At 42.5% G+C, this 18,940-nt stretch overlaps 1 protein-coding gene across 1 annotated transcript in view; it reads left to right on the top strand.

The window, feature by feature from the left end:
• The first annotated feature begins 4,968 nt into the window (after positions 1-4,968).
• The window catches only part of LOC111230308 (voltage-dependent T-type calcium channel subunit alpha-1H-like), a 95,081-nt gene continuing 81,109 nt past the window's right edge, over positions 4,969-18,940 (top strand). Inside the window, exons 1-2 of the mRNA XM_022756997.1 lie at positions 4,969-5,040; positions 6,246-6,745. Coding sequence (XP_022612718.1) covers positions 6,270-6,745 — 476 coding nt within the window. The 5' untranslated portion in view covers positions 4,969-5,040; positions 6,246-6,269. The remainder of the gene's footprint in view (positions 5,041-6,245; positions 6,746-18,940) is intronic.

Here is an 18,940-nt window from a genome sequence, read left to right as displayed (position 1 = left end):
ACAGATTAAACCCTTTTGTACCATTATGTAATGTAGTTCAGTCATAATTATGGCACTACGACCAAACACGATACCCCTTATATCATAATTCACATGAAGATTTGTTTTTTTCGAAATGATATAGTGTGCTGTATATAAAAAGAAAAATTAAGAAAATGCTGATTTAATTTACTTCTCATTCTGTAAAAATGGTTTCTATTCTTTCAGATTTATATGGAATTTGAAATGAAAACACTTCGTCACTTCGTGTGTGCGCAGTGGCTGTCTTCTCTGTTACTCCACTTCAAAAATCCCACTTAGTAGGATCGAGTGATGGTCGCTGATGAGAAGGAGATGAGAAAAGCAGGACGAAAAGGCTGGATGATGAAAGCGTGGGAGTCAGAGTGGAGGGGAGGATGGGGCATGATGGGATGGGGGGATGGGGAAGTGGTCGGGACAGCCAGGGAATGGAAGGCAGGGAGTGCAGGCTGACGGAGGAGTATTGATTATCTGTGAGAAGCACAGGCATTCCTATTGATTTAGACTGGTGGCAATATGTACTGTACAAATGAATTAAATACAGTGTGTGAAGAGAGATGTTTTCTTCCCTTAAGATATAACAGTAGTCTGTTGTTTATCCCCTTGTGGAGTTTCCGCCTAAGTGTACATCGTTTATATAAGTGTTTTCAAATCAGCAGTAAAGTTGCAAGCTCAGGGGCGACTTTCTTGTGTAACAGAAGAAGAGCGAGCGGACAAAGTCAGATACTGTTCTTCTCTGAGGCAGAACATGCTGCTGAGGTTTGGTGGAGAAGATCATTTGGTAAGAGGTGCCTTGGGCAAATTCAAACCAGGCTTTCAGGCTTTGCACACACAGCTGAGAGAGAGAGAAGTGGAAACTGGAGCCAACGTTAGCAAAAAAAAAAAAAAAAAAAAACCTCATGGGAGCCATTCTGGGGCCAAGCCTACAGTAATGAGGATATGAGCTCCAACTCTGTGTGTGATGGAAAGGCAGAACGGGGGAGAGACAGACAGGTGTCAGAGGGGTGGGTGCTGCGGAGCTCGGTCTGTCGGCACGCTGCCCGCTTTTGCTCACAGCTGAGAATGATTGGACACACACACACACACACACACAAACACACACGTACAGGATTTTTCTCCTATTAGGACCAGCAAGTCTTTATGATGGATTTTTACTTTGGATACCGTCCTGTTCCACAGACCGATAACAGGAAACGGTGATTCAGCAAGGATGGTTGCTCCTTTCAAAGCCGTGAATGACCCTGGGACGTGCAAATAAATGATTCCGCTATCCTCCTTTCTAACAGCTACAGATTAAACATTATTAAAGTTCACCATTTTTTTGATAAAAACCCAGGCGCATCTCCATTGTCCCTTCAGTTCCTCCGCTTCAAACGACTCCTTAATTGGCTTTCAGCGACATGGCTGCGCTGCCAAGGGTCTTGAAGGAGAACATCAACCTTTTGGCAAATGATTATTTTGATCAGCTTAGCCTTGTGCAACGAGAAGGTTGGCAGCGGCTTCACATCCGTGTGCCCAGCATTTATTCAGTCAGTTTGTTCCAGTGTGGCTGATGCTTCAGAGTGAGCCGTGAACTGCACCAGATAGCTGTAAGGAAACGCTGTTCAAAGAAGACTGAAATACTGGCGGCGTGATTACAACAGATCTTATTGTAACACGTTAAACTGATCAAAGAGCTCAGCTGCTACAAGTTTGGCTAAACTTGAAATATTTTCTTACCCATCTCGAGACTCCCAGCCTAAAGACCGTTGTGAAGGTGACTGCTGCTTTGGTGATGTGGGCTTTTAATGGATTGATTACATTGATCCACTTGGCAGCGTGTTGAAGAAATACAAATTATAATTGGGGACTAAGGATTTGTGTCTTGGGTGGGAATGACGTTTCATATCTGATCTGACTCAGCTAACATTTTGCCTTTGTTTTTAGTTGTGAGAAGCAATTATATATCACCATGTTTAAAGTTTGCATGTTCCATTGCAAGACATAACTATAAAAACGGTATGGGCCTGACTTCTGCATCATTGGTGAAGCAGATATTTCTGATTTCAGGACAAAAAATTTCATCAAAATTTATTTCATGTTTACATTTATCTTTTAAATTTTTATTTAATTTGTAGACGAAAATGAAAAATCACATTATTGCACCAGTTTGATAAATCACTATAAGGTTACCTGGTAATATGAACAACAGGATCAGGAAGAATATGTAGATTTATATCCCTTTGTATGGATAAACACATAGATTAAAGGATTACATCAGGTTGTGGGGGGATTGGCCTGCTGGTCTATACCTGTCCAATATGAGATATGAGCACACACACCAAAACAATCCAATAGATAGCTTGCTCAGTGAACATAGATTATTTTTGCATAATTTAGCAACAGCAGTGTGTGAGTAAGTAAGAAGACTGATCTTCTGATTTGATTTATGAGCTGTTTTTAATACAGGATATTTTAAATGATAAAACGTAATAATAATAATAATAATAATAATATTTATTATTATTATTATTATTGTTATTGTTTTTTATTATTATACATTAAAACTTAAATATTAATAATAAAAAAATTAACTCAAGCCAGTGCTGTCAGGTCTATTTCAGATGAGTAACTACGTAGGCTTATTTCTCACAGTTTCTGCATTGACTTCTAGCTGTAGTCTTCCACCGCTCCCCCTCCTTGGTGTCCAGTGGGAACAAAAGCAGCACTGGTCGTGAAAACAGTTTTATTGGTTCCTTTGTGTAAGTGTGGTGTTCCAGAGTGAGCGATCCACCAGGAACACACGGAGGATTTCTTTGTCCCCCTTGAAAATGTCCCGCGAACTCGTTGTGCCCGAAATGACATGCAGCTTGTCATTCATCTGTGACCACATTTGACTGGTCAGATTTTTCATCCAATCAGCTGTCAGATCTAAATGAAACCTGAGGGATTTAATCCCAGAGGGAAGCTTTGAATTATTTTCATTCTCCCCATCCTGATGTCAATTACTGTCAGGTTTCTGGCAGGTTCCTCCTGTGGTGTTGATGTCAGCAGCATTCAGCAGAGTGGGCCCTGGCAGTTGGGCTGCTCAGGATCCAAATGTACGCCCCTAAACTTTACCCCACTATAAACCTCCGTCTCTTTCAGTCTGTGATTTTCCGCCTCCTTTTCCCTCCATCTCGTCCTCTCTTTATCACACTAAAACACTCTTCATTAAATATAAAGTATGCATTTGTGATCGATCGTCCAGGGAGCATGGGAATTTAAATTGATTGTCAAATCAAATTGCCTATAAAGACGTTGACGCGGCACAGAAAGAGCAGTTGCCTGATTGAACACAGGCACTGAACCATGACAAATATACAGAACAAAATGTGAAAGATAATGTTGATTATGAACGAATGCATAAACAAGCGATTTTAAAACGCCAACTTTTCAGTTTGCCATTTCACAGGCTTTAATTTCACATGTTCACTGCGACACGAAGGAGAAAAAAAAAAGACATTTTCCTTGGAAGTACTGTACGTATTTTGCCAGTGATGGGTGTAGTAATGTAACATGTAAGATTCATGGTGGTGCAGTTGTCTTTTAGCTTGCTAACATTTGCTGCTTCAGTAGAAAACTCCTCCTTCTCATGTTGGGTAGATGTCGTGTTCCAAGACGGCTCATTCATTTCAATGACTGGCTCACTGGCTTTTGCGGAAAATAATTATAAATCCAGACCAGATCCAAGTCATTCAAAGTGGCTCATCTGGACCTAATCCTCATTACTCAAAGTGATTTTACAGACTAAATCGATCAACCGACGATTCCTTCAATGATACTGAGATTTTTTATTTTCCTTTTATCTAATGATCAAACTGTCATTTTGAGTTTTTGTGACGCTCAGAAACGGCCAGTTGTGTTTTTTGTGCATGGGGGGGGGGTCCTTTGGGGCTATTGGGGGTCACTTGTCCTGCAATTCCACCTGTGGCCACTGTTCAACATGGCTTTGCAGTTCAGTTTTTGCCACCTGCCTGCGCCTCTGTCTCATGATGAAATCCAAAACCCAGACAGGTTTAGTCAGCCCAACATGTGCCAACTATTAACAGTTGGACAGATATTTATATTGATAGTTATATTTTAAAAAATTGTGAAAACATTGTAGATGTCCACACAATTAATCTCCATTTAGCTCCCTATACCACAGTGTTTATAAAACAGCCATTTACTAATTGGAGGAACATCATAGCATGTAATAGTAATAGAATATTATGGGAAAATAATGGGAAGTTGCCTGATCTCAATATAAGCAGAATAATAATAATAATAACAATATACATTTTTTATTAATATAATTATTATTATTAATAATAACTATGATCCTTTGTTCATGTGCTTACACTAACAGACTGTACAGGCTTATATATTTTTCATACCGTTTCCATTATCTGCTGCTGACTGCATGGTGATGCATGAAACACCGCGGTGCGTGCGCGGCGCGCCCAGCTTGGCTCTTGGTGCCATTTTTTCTTTTTTTTCGCGCGCATGTCAGTGTGTGTCTCCCACTGTGCGCTACGTCTCCACAGCCGGACATCACGTCACGTGTCAGGGCTCCCGGGTCCTGGGCCAAGTTTTTCCCGTGTCAGATCATCTCACGGAGCTACAGCACAGCAACCCACACGGTCCGACCCTCCCCGCGCGCGCATCTCCGCTCCACGCTGCGTAAGCGACACCTCAGCGAGGATGGACGGATGGATGGAGGCATGGATGTGGATAGACGTTCCCGTTTAAGCCAACGCGCAAACCAAGAGCACTTCAAGTGATTCTTTGATTACTTCCAGTGATTTTTTTTTTTTTTTTTTTTACCGGATTACCTTTGATCTGTGAAAAGGCTGAAGAAATAAGGAGATTTATTTTTCGAGGAGGGAGAAGAAAGGAAGGAAAGAAAGAAAGAAAGGAAAGGAAAGGAAAGCTCCGGGTTGCTGAGAAAGGCTGGGTGCGCTAGAAACACGGAAAGTCACGGATCATGCTTATGGGAACTTCCGATTCCGTCTCGATAAGGTATTTTAAAAGAACAAAGTTGCTCCTCTTGCCTGTCATGTTTTAGTATCTTTTGTGTCCACTTTTGAACAACGACAAACACAGGTGATGGGCGCTCCATTCCCCCCATGCCCTTTTTATTCCCTTTCACACCGTTAGAAATGCGCGTGTAAATACTTTTCAGCGGCTATTCTGATGAGAGCGTGTTTAATATTTTCCTCCTCTCTCATACGATTCCTTCAGGAGAGCATACAACTGCCTCCAGCGTCAGATGCGCTTTTCTCTTGCAAAGGCAAACGAAGGGAAAACAAAGCCCATTAAAAAAAAAAAGAAAAAAAAAAGAAGCCCTTGAAAGAGAAAAGTCTGTTAGCTGGATTATGAATGTTGATGCTGTCGATGTTATTCTACTTATTACAATAATCAGGATTAATGGGGCATTTATTGTTTTCCTTTTTCTTTTTCTTTTTTTTCTTTTTGCGCATTCCCTGCCCACCAATGCGTGGTGGGGGCTAAAAAGCTCCAGTAAACCAGAGACAGAGCAGTCCATCTGTTCAATCACATAGCAACAGGAAGAGAGAGGGAGACAGTGGGGAAAAAAAAAAATTCCCACTATTCCCATAATATGACAATATAATACTGGGGTGCTCACAACATTTGTTGATACCTTTTCTTTTTTTTTTTTTTTACTGGATAAAATTTGTGTTTCTAACTATTGGGTGTCACTGAAACAGCAAGTAATTGTTCCTTTGTGTGGCTAAATCGCGAGTCTACTGTACCCCACATATCATATTCAAATAATATTTTTGTGATATTCCACAGAGACTCTCAGTTTTGTGTGATCATTTTATTTTCCCTCATAGGGATAGTGCAGCTTTTGTTCAAGCGCAGGGAGAGACAGACAGAGGGAAATGTTGTGAACTGACAAAAGAGATTTGTGAAATAAAGCGCTGCCAGGTTAGTAAACCAGTATTGAAAATCTGTGTGTAGATTGATTGGAAGCGAGTACTTTTGCTGCTGAGGGATCGGAGGAGGAAATATTCTGAGTGTTTATTTGGCTCATTGTGTGATTCGTCTCCAACGGCTCTTTGCTGAGTTGATCTCCCTCTTTCACCCTCTTCTCTTTCTGTCACTGTTTCTCCGCATCTTTGCGAATGTTCTCTCCTCTGCCTTCCCTCATCACATTGTAGTCCCTCTCTCTAACCTTCCTCTGTCTGACCTCCCTTCAGAGTGGCTCTGCCTGATGCTCTATCATGACTGATGGCGAAGGGAGAGCGCGCTTTCAGTATGCAGAGTGCCAGGAGGGGCAGGAGCAGGAGGAGATGCAGGAGGAGGTGAGGCTCGCTATACCGACGCCCTACCGGAACGACGCCCCGGGTCACCACGTTGACCCTTGCGGAGGCCGTGATGAAGAGGAGGACGAGGAGGTGGAGAGGAGGAGGAGGACGAGGAGGAGGAGGAGGAGGAGCAGTTGTAGCGGACGGGGGGTAGAAGGTGGAGGTGAATGGAGTCCGGAGGTTCAGGAGCAGCATGAGGGGCAAGAACTGGAGCTGGAAGTGGAAGTCGGACCAACACTGGGAGTTCGCATCACGGCTCCTATTCGGGATCCGGACTGTGTCTCCGAGGAAGAGGAGCAGCAGCCGTACCCGGCCCTGGCCCCCATGGCCTTCTTCTGCCTGAAGCAAACAACGAGGCCTCGAAACTGGTGTCTCCGTGTCGTCTGTAACCCATATCCTTTCACACGATGTGAATCTAACCCTGGTAAGACCAAACGTGTCCTCAGTCTAACACTTTTACATACACCTCCTGATTGACGGTACGTGATTCATATGCTTTCAACATGTCTAAACACGATGATGTCATCAGCTGTTTTTAATGGGTGTAGATGACTTGAATGTCAATTTAGCAACTTGCTTGTTCCTACGAGACTAAACAAGCAGCAGTGGTAGACTCGACGTCGCTGAAACTTGAGAGGTCATTTCTCCAAATTTCCTCAGACTGTCACTGTTTGGACATATGAGGTTATTATAGAAGTGTGTGACTGTACATATAGGAACAACTGGTCCAGCTACAGTTGTCTTGAGCTCATTTTCATTGAAGACATGGTACAAATCACTTTTACTGATTTTCTGTCAAGCACTGGTTTGAGATTTGAGGTCAGTTGGTGAAGGGAAACCATGTTGGTGCATTTTAAAGAAGCAGTTTGAGTCACAAACAGCTTTTACAGATACACATAGTAGCAACGTTGGCCTTATTTGGACATTTTACCACTTTGTTGTTTTTAGATGGTGTTTTTTGGCATGTAATATACACTGTGTCGTGCTCTTTTCTGGTCACTTTTGGTGATACATTTCCACTGATTTTTATGGAGTATGCATTTTAGTTGTTTTCAAATTGTGCTTAGCATTATTTCTGGGTTAACACCGATTCCCTCTGTACCTGGGCTTATCTTGGGTGTGCAAGTGTAGGTTTGAAGTGCTGGGTAACCCTCACTGGAGCTGCTTTTCAATCAAAGTCAAACACAAATACAGAGCAAGTTGAAGATGAACATCATTAACCATTTGTAACCGTACAGATTGAATACTATCTCTCAGGTCATTTTTCTGGCAGCCATTTTGTGCTAAAAAGTCATTCATTTAAATTTAACATGGAGACGCCGAAACGTCCAAGTGAAATCAGATTTCAGCTGCTCGTCTGTTTTAGTATCTATTATTACCCCTCAGCTGAACATTCTGCCTGGATAATTTTCATCTGTGGGATGTTTTCACACACTCGAGCATAGACAAAAAAGAACATCATGTGCATCCAAATCCAAGCACTATGAAAAAAAAAAAAAAAAAACAACTTGAAGATGAACCACTGCAATATTTTTTTTCATCCTTGATGCGGTTAAGTGGGTGGTGTAAAAAGAAAATCAGGTCTTGAGTCATATTTATTTGCTAAGTACATTTTTTTTGTACCCTCCAATCTAATCTGTAGGAAGCTGAGAGCATAACAATACGAGTAAGATTAGATAACGCAAACTGAAGTTGTTATTTCTCTTCAAATCTTCCCTTTGTCTTCTAGTGTTGTGTGGAGGTTGTGACTGTACTAGATGATGCTAGCTGATTGCTGTAGACTTCGGCTGCATCCACAGTTGATTTTGCACCAGTGACGCATGATGTTGTTGAATACAGTGTGTGCCTTTGTGCAGGCCTGTGGCAGCCTGAAGATGGAAGTGAATCTCTTGGAGGTGAATCTTGACAAGTCGTTTGAAGCCGGAGAGGAAGTTGTCAGACAGGTAGATAAACGGTTCAGTAGTCTCATCAGTACATAGCTGCAACGCTGCAGGTGAAGATTTATTCACTTCTCCTTCCTCATAAAAGATTGTCAGCTCTAAAAAAAAAAAAGAAAAAAAAAAGGGGAGATGTTGATTTATGGCGCACCAAAAGCTACAAGACCCTCATTACACAAGACAAGGTACGACACTGTATGTGACAGGAGCCTAAACAACCTCACACCCGAGTGAGCTGACACAGGGTTTGGTGAAGGTTCAGTAGATCAGAGAATACATAAAGAATTCTGTTAGTGTTGGTTAGGAAAACACGGGACAGGGACAAGTTGCTTCCATCATTTTACGGGTTCTCCGGTGATTTATTATTTCCCCTGCATGAAGTTGGGGAACTTTTACAAGAGACAGGTTTAAAAAAAAAAAAAAAAAAAAAAGAGTCAGGCTTCAAAGAGCTGGATCCTTCGCAGTACAGCCAAACCGGTGCTGGATTTTTGCGCCCGCTATTAACGTCGCTATTTGGGAGTTTGAAAAAAAATCTGAAAACGATGTATTTAAACAAACACATTTGATATGATTTGATACATTTTTTTGGGAAAAATGTGACCAATATACACCAGGGGTCGTGCTAACCAAATACTTTCTGTCATTGACTGAATTGACAGAAAAATCTGAAGGCTCGTCTGTCAGTTCTACAGATTAGAACAGAGTTAGATGGCAGGTTCTGTGGCGTCACGCTCGCACACACAGACTACATCGTGGAGTCGACTGAATTCAGTGACAGCGCGTTCCGGACAGAGGGACTGTGACCACAACACAGAGGGGTGCAGCTGTGCGCCGTGGTGCAGAAGGAGTACGTGCTGCAGGATTTCCACCCGGTGAGGCGAGTGCTTGCGTGGTCGGGGAAATCCCACATTCAGAGAGTCTTACTGACTTCTGATCACTTATCTGGGAGAAATGTTCCACAACTTCAAAACTCTTGTGGTTCAGCCTTCAGAACAAAATTACGGTCATGAGAGGTCGTCTGTCCGAGGCAAAGATGCAAACCCTAACGACAGTTGTCTCTGCAGCAGTCTCCCTTTATGCGTGCACCCAGTTTAAAACAATGGAGGAAGATTTACTGTAGTAGTAATTTGTTCATAATTTAATTGGAATCGTTGAATTATTTAAAATTACATTGTTCGTATTTGCCCGTTAAGGCACAATGGCCGCAGTGTTGTTGTGCCCTCCATTGTTATTGTGGAAAAAAAAATATTAATTCACCTGCCTTATGAGGTGTTGATATGAAAAGTTGCCGCACCGGCAGCGTCCCCATCTTTTCTCTCCATCATAAATGCATAATCTGAGTTGTTTTTGAAAATGAAATGCTATTGAATACGATATGATTCGTTATTAACCAAAATTAAAAGTAAAATGATGGATAATTATAGATTATGACGGACAGCGAGAAAGTGAAATGCACACTCTGAGCGGTTAAAACAATCAGCTTGTCAGTGCTCTCTGGTGGATGAACTATGTCATGGTGAATGGCGACACTCTTTCTGAGTAGCGTTGTTTCGCGTTTCTGCACTGCGACAAAAGAGCGTGGACGTTTGTATTGTGGTTTTCGGTCTCGATTTCGGTATTGTTACACCCCTGTTTTGAAGATTTTACCATCACACATACATGCATGTAAATCCTTTGAGAAGATGAAAGGTTAAGGTATGACGATATAGGGAAACAAGAGCAAATTAGAGCAAGCAAATGAGGACGGGAGAGAGGCAAAGTCTAAAAATGATCCAACTTCATCCGGTTAGACATGCAGACTTAAACACATATAGGACATATGGCGTGGCAGCCTGCTGTCTGACAGATGTTAATGTTGCATTACAGTGTTTTGTTCCCAGGACTGTGGCAGGGAGGATTCTGCGGTGGTACATGCCTCTGTGGTCAGCGCATGTGCTTTTTTTTTGCTGCTTGCTTCCTTATCACCTTTCTGATTTCCAGCTGGCCGCTGATGCTGTGAGTTGTGTTGTTGTTTGGCGACTGTTTGGACCGATTGTACCAAGATAACGTGGCTAATGAATAGGCTGCACAGTGTCACATGCTTGGCATAGCATTATCCCTGCTTGTTTAAGACTGGAACCAGGTTATAAGAGCTGATCATACTGGACAGCTCTCTGTGTTTTATTCTCCAGTGTCTGTGAGCATGTGTGTGTGTGTGTGTGTGTGTGTGTGCAGGATCCACTGTGTAAGCAGCGCAGAGTTGGTGGTCCACACTGGGCTATGTAAATATTATTCACAGCATAAATGCTCTGCCACTCAACCACACAAAGGCATGCACACACTGGTTAACGCGTGAGTCTGGATAGGATAAAGAGACAAACTGATTGGCTGCAGGAGAGGTCAAACAAGCCAGGGATCAAACCGCCGTGAACTAAATTGTATCATATAAAATCCAAATTCCTCAAAGTCCTGTTCCACTGGCAGCGAAATCTCTAATCTGTATTTAGAAAAGCACTAATCACATGTGACAAGAAAAACAGGTCAACAGTTGCTCACAATTACCAGAGCAGCATTTCATCACAACAGCATTCTCTCATTCATCATGTTTATTATGCTGATCAACACTGATCAGCTGGACTGCTCTTGTCTGTACATAAACATCTCGGGATGCCCAGGAAAAAAAAAAAAAGCATGTTAATATACTCAAGCTGTAATTACACCAGTGAGCTATTAAAGCTACTCATTTATTTCCTGCTTTGCTCGTGACACGTTCACCATTCAATACAATGAAAAGATGAATCTGGAATGGATATTGTATTGGCTTTCATTTTAAGACAAGACAAAAAGACCAATGACCCACTTAAGATGATTCATAGCATAGATGATGTCAAAATATTTTCACACTTTTAAACAAGGAAATCTTTGTGGTTCTTTGTGTTTGTGGGTCCATGTTTAGATATCAGTGCTTTCAAGCTCTGATACTGTCAACTATTGAATATCAACCTTTTCTAGTGTTAAATACATCTTTTCACATTGTACATTTCCCAGGCTTGAGATTTTTCTGCTGTACATCATAGCTTGTAATAACTATTTATATGTATATATGTCTTAATATTTGGCTGTAAAAATCTGTATCATTTCACAAACTCTAAAAAGGTTGGGAAAGGAATTATTTTCAAATGCATCCCGTTCAAGTGATAGCGAACCTAAAATGGACAAAAAAATATAGATATATAATTTACTAGTTGATTATGTGACAGATCACCTATTCTAAGCAAGTTTCTCTGCTCAAGTCCAGAGCTAAAAAGATCAGTTAATCAGTTGATTGACAAAAATTTGAAAACCGTGTGAAGGTTCAATTTACTTTTCAGGGCAAAATCACGAAGAGAATTTCGGTTTCCAACCTCTTAAATATGAAAATTTCTTTGTCCTCTATGATAGTATTCTGTCTCTCTTGGTTTTGAACTATTAACATAAAAAAAAATAAAAAAAAATAATAAAAGAAGAAAGAAGAAATTACTCAGGGCTCAAAGAAACCAAACAGTTATAATAACCTGATAATAACAAAATATTGTGTCACCTCTGAAGTTTACTGACATGAATAGGAAAAACAGTTGTTGCTTGGAAAACAGGAAACTCCTCGAATGTTTTTGAGTTTGTTTGTTGTGGGATGATGAAAAACCGGCAGTGGTGTGTGGTCTGAGGAAGGAGTCTGTCCAGTAGATAACGTTGTATATTCAGTTATACTTGAATAGACTTTACCGGTGCTAACGCTGCTCTCGCTGTCACAAGACTGAATGTTTAGGAGTCACTGGCGAGATGGTGTGATACAATAACAAGCTGATTCAGACTGATTAGATCAGATTCGGGGGCCAGACAAGGTTAATCCATCCAGTGGATTCATCATGCTATCTGTCTCCATTAGTCATCCTATACTCTAAACATGTTGAGAGGGCCTCTTGCACTTCCTTCATAAATGAAGGAAGATGAGGCTGCAATGAGACACACACACACACACACGCCCACACACACACACACACATCCACACACACACGCACACGCACACAACAGCAGGCAACCTTTTGTGTTTACTCGTTTGAAGGATCAGAGGCATTTGATATTTGATTTTTAAAATGATATTTAACCCTTATTTAAGCGGGGAAACTTTTTGGTAAACGGTTACAAAACAAATCAAACAGAGGTGAGTTGGAGAATTCGTCAGAGAGATTTAAAGCTGTCATGGTGGACAACCAGTCCGAATTAAAATATCCAGTGTGAAGAATCTCATTTAAATGTAGCCTGGATAAATATCAACGTCAGTATGATAAGAGGCGTCATTATTTGCTGAGGGGGGGGAGGGAAGGGGGATCTATGACAAGCAGTGACAAAATGACCCTTAATCAGCTCCGTCTTCAGGGCAAAGAAGTGGAATTGTCCACTTCCTCTCAGTCCTACAGCGATGTCATGTTGGACGTTTTCCTTCTCTCTGTCTGTGGTGTGTATGTGTGTGTATTTATGACTTCATCTCTGCAGTGTGAGGGACAAAGAGAGTCAGCCTTGATGTCAGCAGGTTGTCCTTCTCCCACTGTCACTCAGACAGGCATCCTGAGGGATGTGTGTGTGTGTGTTTGTGTGTGTGTGGGTGTGTATGTGTGTGTAAATGCACACAAATAGGCTTCTGTGCATCTCTGCCAGACTCGGTGCTCATCTTGCAGTATTTATATTGAGCAGTTTGTCTGTGTGTGTGTGTTTGATGACTCATTATATTTGGCCTGCGCTCATGATAACAGCAGATTGGGGGTCATGAGGTGTGTATCACTGCAGAGACAGAGGGATCCTGTCTCTCTGACGTATAAAGTACTGGCTCACCCTTCACAGTCCTCACAATATGTGTGGTTGTGTGTATCGCTCTTCATGTTTGTGTATACGTGTAGCGCTGCGTTGTGTAGTGGTAAAGCAGCAGACTTCCCAGGACTGCCTTTCAGCACCAGACTTAGCAACAGCACAACCAGAGATACAGATCATTCACATGGCCTCTCTTGCACAAATGCTCAGTGCGTCGACCAGAACGACAAAAAGAACATAATACACACAGTTATTAATAAGTATTAAAACAAGGAATTAACCAAATGCGTGCAATTGTAGAGAAACAAAACACTGACGGGGTCACAATCACAAAATGCTCCATGCTAGCCAATAGTGGTGATAACAGCTACACAGCAGCCCCGGCCTGCAACACACACGCCCAAACAGACTCCCCTTCTCGTTGGCAGATTTATGCTTTAAAATAAAAACAAGTTTAGCTCCAAAAATATCAACACATTCACTTTACCAAAAACACTGACAGTGAATAGTGCATACGTACCTTCCCAGGAAAAGTCCAGGACGCAAGTACAACACTTACAGTTGAGGTCATAAAACAAGATAAATGCTAAACCTCCTGTTCAGACAGAACATTTCCATTTAAACATTGAAAATATAGCAGATATATAGAAAAATACAGATGTTACATCACACCATATTTACTTCCATAAAAATATATTAACATCACTTGAGGAAGAATAGAGAATACCTCTAAAAAATAAAAGTATCCACTGAATCCACATAGGATTTTACAAATATCTATATTTTATTTATGATGCCTTGTTCATAATGTAGCACAGATTAATGTCAAGTAGTGAAAGCTGGTGTTTAATGCTCGCTCAGATTCCTACTTTCATTCATTCATTCTTTACCCAGACAGCTGGTTGATATTATCGTCACTTCATCACTTCATCAGTTTTAGACTTTTATGGAGGTGAAATTCTCATACGGCTGTTTGTATTTAGACAACAGTTAACAGCCCAACGTGGATGGTTGTTAATGTTCAGAAATTCATTATGTGGACAGACAGAAGAAGTAAACAAATGCGCATTGCACTGTGATATTGTTTGTCCGCCCTCCAGGTATTTATTGATGTTTATGTCTGCATGTGCGTGCCAGCCAGTTTGTATGTTCTTGTGTTGGCTTTGTATGTGTGTGTGTGTGTGTGTGTGTGTGTGTCTGTGTGTGTGCATGTGTGCACAGGGCGTTAAGGTGTGTGTGTTGTGGGATTACTTCCAGTACAGTAGGATCTTTGTTTATCCCCAGGCTCACTGTTTACAGACTGCTTCGCAAAATTACCTGGAACTAATAGCGCAGAGCTTCGTGTGTGTAAACGGGGGTAGGGGTGGGGGTGGGGGTGGGGGGGTAGATGCGCATGCGGGAGTCCATATGTATATACTCAACTCCACATGTGTGTTTGTGTGCATTCACACACATACGTACACGACACACACACACACACACACACACACACACCATGTGTTTAGGCAGTGACCCTCTCTTGCCCCGGGCGCTCAGTGTCTGACTCCACAAAACACTCCAGAGAGAAGGAGTGTGTGTTTCAGATTCTGTGTGTTTGTGCTGCCGGCCAGACGATAGCTGGTGTCTGTGAAATGCCACCAGGGTTTTGGGTGGAAACACTCTGATTGGCACAATCGCATCAGCCACAACCGCCACGGGTGGGTTTGTGTTGCATTAGATTTAGCAGAAGCTTTAGTCCACAGTGACCTACAGTAAATCCACTGGAGGTTTTTGTCTGGATTAAATAAACGAGATGCAGTACAGTGTGTTCACTAATGAGCTTTAGAGCGGCTGGTAGGCGGCTTTTGTTGCCTTTGGACAGAGAGAAGGGAGCTGCATTTCAAAGAAAGAAACAAAGAAGTCAAACTATTCCTTTAAGGATAAAAATGTATGAGGGACAATAACCACAGTGGGATGCATTACGTCAGGGATGCACCGTGTCATCATTGACATGCTTCAGCAGCCAACCAGATTGCAGTTAATCAGAGCATACTGATGAGTCTGCTGTGTCAAAGGTTAGAGGTCAATCTGAGTGAAGCTGGTAGCTGCTGGTCTTCAGGGTCACAGGGTCAATCTGTTAAGGAGTAGACTATTGAGTTCTTGAACATCGCCATGCTGTCTGAAAACAGAAAAATTTAATTTGTGTTTAAAGATGCTGTGAAGATGCCACACACACACACACACACACACACACACACACACACACACACACAGACAAGCACAACCCTGTCCCCTGAATCTCTCAGCTTTGAAAGTCCAAACCCCTCTGCACTGCAGTCCTTGTCACTGCTAACTGCACAACTGGCCTGAGGGGGAGAGCTGCAGAGACGCATGTGCCACCTCCGTGCTGCCAGACTCTTCTTCTTCACCTGCCAGTGATGGGCTTCACCTGAAGGACCGGTGTCCTTGAACAGTTGGTGGCTGGCCATTTTAATTGGAATATTACTGCTTTACACACTGGGTTTTTATCCAGTGTGTAAGATTATGCTAAAGCAAAATTTGAAACAGAAGTCAGTATTAAAACAGTGGAGGGAGGCAGGAACTGATTGAAGGAGTTTCTCCCTCTATATCTCTAGACATAGAAGAGAAGGCACATTTAATATCTCACTTCAATCTGCCCAGTTTGTCTTTTCACTCACAGAGCTGTCGGTCAAGTTCCCTGTAGTGGCAGTGGCACACTGATTGGCGCTCTTCTTGTGTGGGAGGGCTTTTTAGCAGCTGTTGCCATGGCTACGCATCATGTTGATGACGGTCTTGAAGTGTGTTCTGTGTTTCCACGGATCAACCCACCATCCAAAAACCTGCTCTGTCACTCTCATCTAGGAAAACCCATGCTGAAAATATGATACAGTCTCTCTCTGTCAAAAGTCTCATCAGACAAGGAACAGCGATGGGAAATGAGTGAACGAGTGCAGCAGGTGGTAGGTAGGTGTCAGGCAAAGCTGACACAGGCGTGTAAAAAGGGAGGGACAGATGAGACAAAGAAGTGAGAAGAGGAGAGAGTGAGAGAGAGAGACGTGGAGATGGATGGATAACGCCAAACAAAAAATAAAGTCGAGAAATGGAGGAAGGAGGAAGCAAATGGAGTCTCGGATAGAAAACAGACGAGGGAGGTCAAACAGAGAGGACAGGAAGTTAAAAGTCGAGGCAAGAACAAGGAGAGGAGGGGAGGATGAAAGGGATAAACAGGATAAAGAGAGGAATCAGGACAGAGAGAAGGATGATGGAGGAGCAGAGCTGCATGAGATGAGCAGGGACACGGCGGGAAGTAAAAGGACAGAAATTGGTCATTTAAATCTAATCTATTCTGCACAGTGTGTGTGTGTGTGTGTGTGTGTGTGTGTGTGTGTGTGTGTGTGTGTGTGTGTGTGTGTACTTTAACGTGGCACTGTTGTCTGACAGTTGGACATGGCGTTCAGCCAATCACAAGTGTGAGTGATGAGCACGCACCTTGTCCTCTCTGTTCTCTCTGGCTATGTTTTGCGTCTTATTGTCTTTCTCTGCGAGTTAATGGTTGCTGCAGTCTCGTCCTCAAGACACAACTTCTCGCTCAACCAGCCCCCTCCTCCCCCTCCCATGTCCTCTCTCTCTCCGAAAAAAGCTGCAGCTGAATAATGTGTGCTCCTTCTTTGTTTCTCTTTCTTTCCCCTCTCATTCCTTTGCCTTTTTTTTTCTTGCTGCTAAGACGTATGTGAGTCCTGACTGCGCATTCTCCAAAGTCTAATGATTGCTTTTTTTATGTTGCTGTATTGGAGGCAGGGATCAGTTATGCTTATTTTTCCCTTTTTGCATTTGCATGTGCACACTTGCAGGGAACCGTTTTTTTTTTTTTGATAATGAGGCCACGTGCTGAAATAAATTGTCAGGATGTTTCTTTCTCTCTCATCATTCCTGTCAGTGTCTCAGTATTTGACACGACCCAGGCTGTATTCCCAGGCATTGATGGGCGTGAGTTGTGTGCGTGTCGGGGTGTGTGTGACGTCCTGGTGGTCAAGGGGTCAGTCTGGAGGGGAATGGCGTTTAGTAAAAGTGGATTTATCCAGGCAGGAGATTTATAAAGGAAGAGGTGAAAAGGCAGAGAGCCAGCAGGTGTAATTGGAAAAACTGAGTTACGATAGATTTAGAGAGACCACTTTGCCTCATTCTGCACACACACACACACACACACACACACACACACACACACTCACTCACACACAGACACCTGGTAGGGTCCTCAAGATGTGAGAAGGAACTCGAAAAGGCGATAATGTGTTTCTTTTTGTGGAGGAGGAGCTGCGAACGGGAGGTCAGTGCAGGGCTCCCCAGGGACGAGGCATCGTGCCGGGGGTTGGGATCTTGAGCGGACCCTCGCTGACGGCTGGAGCTCCTTCCCTTCATCCCGCCTTCAACGGAGTGCTTATTATTCAGTTATGTTTTTAGGTCATATTGCCTTGTTGCGTTTACTGTTTAGTAGCTGCGCTGCTGTTCCTAATGAGCGTTTTTTTTGTTGTTGTTGTTGTTGGTGGTGGTGTATGTGTGTGTGTGAGTGTGAGTGTGTGTACTGTATGTGTGTCTGAGTTCCTGCTGTTCTGAGCCGTTTCCCCACAGTCAAGCACCACATGAATTACCCAGCAGCCCTCGCCTTGCTGCTGATCACATTACTGTCTGAAAGATGGTTGGTATGACAGAAACACAGAGAGAGAGAGAGAGAGAGAGGAGAGAGAGAGAGACATTTGTAATGGCCTAGTTTGAATGGACAGCTTTTCATTTCATACAACAATGTTTTGGAGGCAACAAAAATTGCTCACACCAGTGTGCATAAAATCAGGCACATAGATCTATTTTTTTTTTTGACAGATACATTTTTCCTCTGTAATACCAACCCTGAAGATCAAACCGGCTTGTAAATGACGACCTGTGTATGTTAGGAAGTGTGTGGGATCGCATGCATGGATGCACACATGTGCCAGGACGCACATCTGTGCGGATGTGTGTGTCGTAGTATGAAAGAGTAATGCAGAGATGGATGAATAAATAAAAGATCTGGAAAAGCCATCAGAATCCAGCACCGGGTTGTCATGGCAATGCGGACAGCACAGTGTGTGTGTGTGTGTGTGTGTGTGTGTGTGTGTGTGTGTGTGTGTGTGTGTTTGTTTGTGTGTGTCTGTCTGTGTTTGTGTGTATGTGTAAGTAAGAAAGAGAGATAGAGATCATATCACTAACGTTTTAGCACGTATATGTAACTTCAGCACAGGCTTGCTTTAATACTTACAAAGATAGTCTGAATACACAAGGCAAAGAAACTGAATATAAAATAGTTTTGCACACAAGAAGAAATGTCCTGTGTGAAGGGGTTAAAATGTGCACAATCTAGGCTTTTGTATGTATTAATTTCTGAAATAATTTATAGTTCATGTTATGTTTTTGCAATTAAATACAAAGAGTAAAAATGACCATGTTGGTTTTTTTAAGGCTGCCTCCAGGTCCAAATGTGTGGCTACATTCTTGTCGGGCGCCCATCTTTGTGTGCGTGTGTGCTTGTGTGTTTAAGAGATGCTTTAACAGCAGCAGTGTATAATGGATATAGCCCGATACTTAACTGCATCTCCTTAGAGACCTGAAAACTGCAGCTTCTCTTCTCTCTACTTCTCCTCCTCTCTCCGCTCTACAGCACGTGCCTCTGCTTTGGGTACAAAATGGGCCGGTATGCACAGGAGTGAAGGGGTGTGTGTGTGTGTGTGTGTGTGTGTGTGTGTGTGTGTGTGTGTGTGTGTGTGTGTGTGTGTGTGTGTGTGTGTGTGTGTG

Source organism: Seriola dumerili, unplaced genomic scaffold (assembly GCF_002260705.1).
Source record: "Seriola dumerili isolate Sdu_G_001 unplaced genomic scaffold, Sdu_1.0 BDQW01000260.1, whole genome shotgun sequence".
NCBI lineage: Eukaryota > Metazoa > Chordata > Actinopteri > Carangiformes > Carangidae > Seriola > Seriola dumerili.
This window is presented reverse-complemented; position numbering and strand designations above follow the sequence as displayed.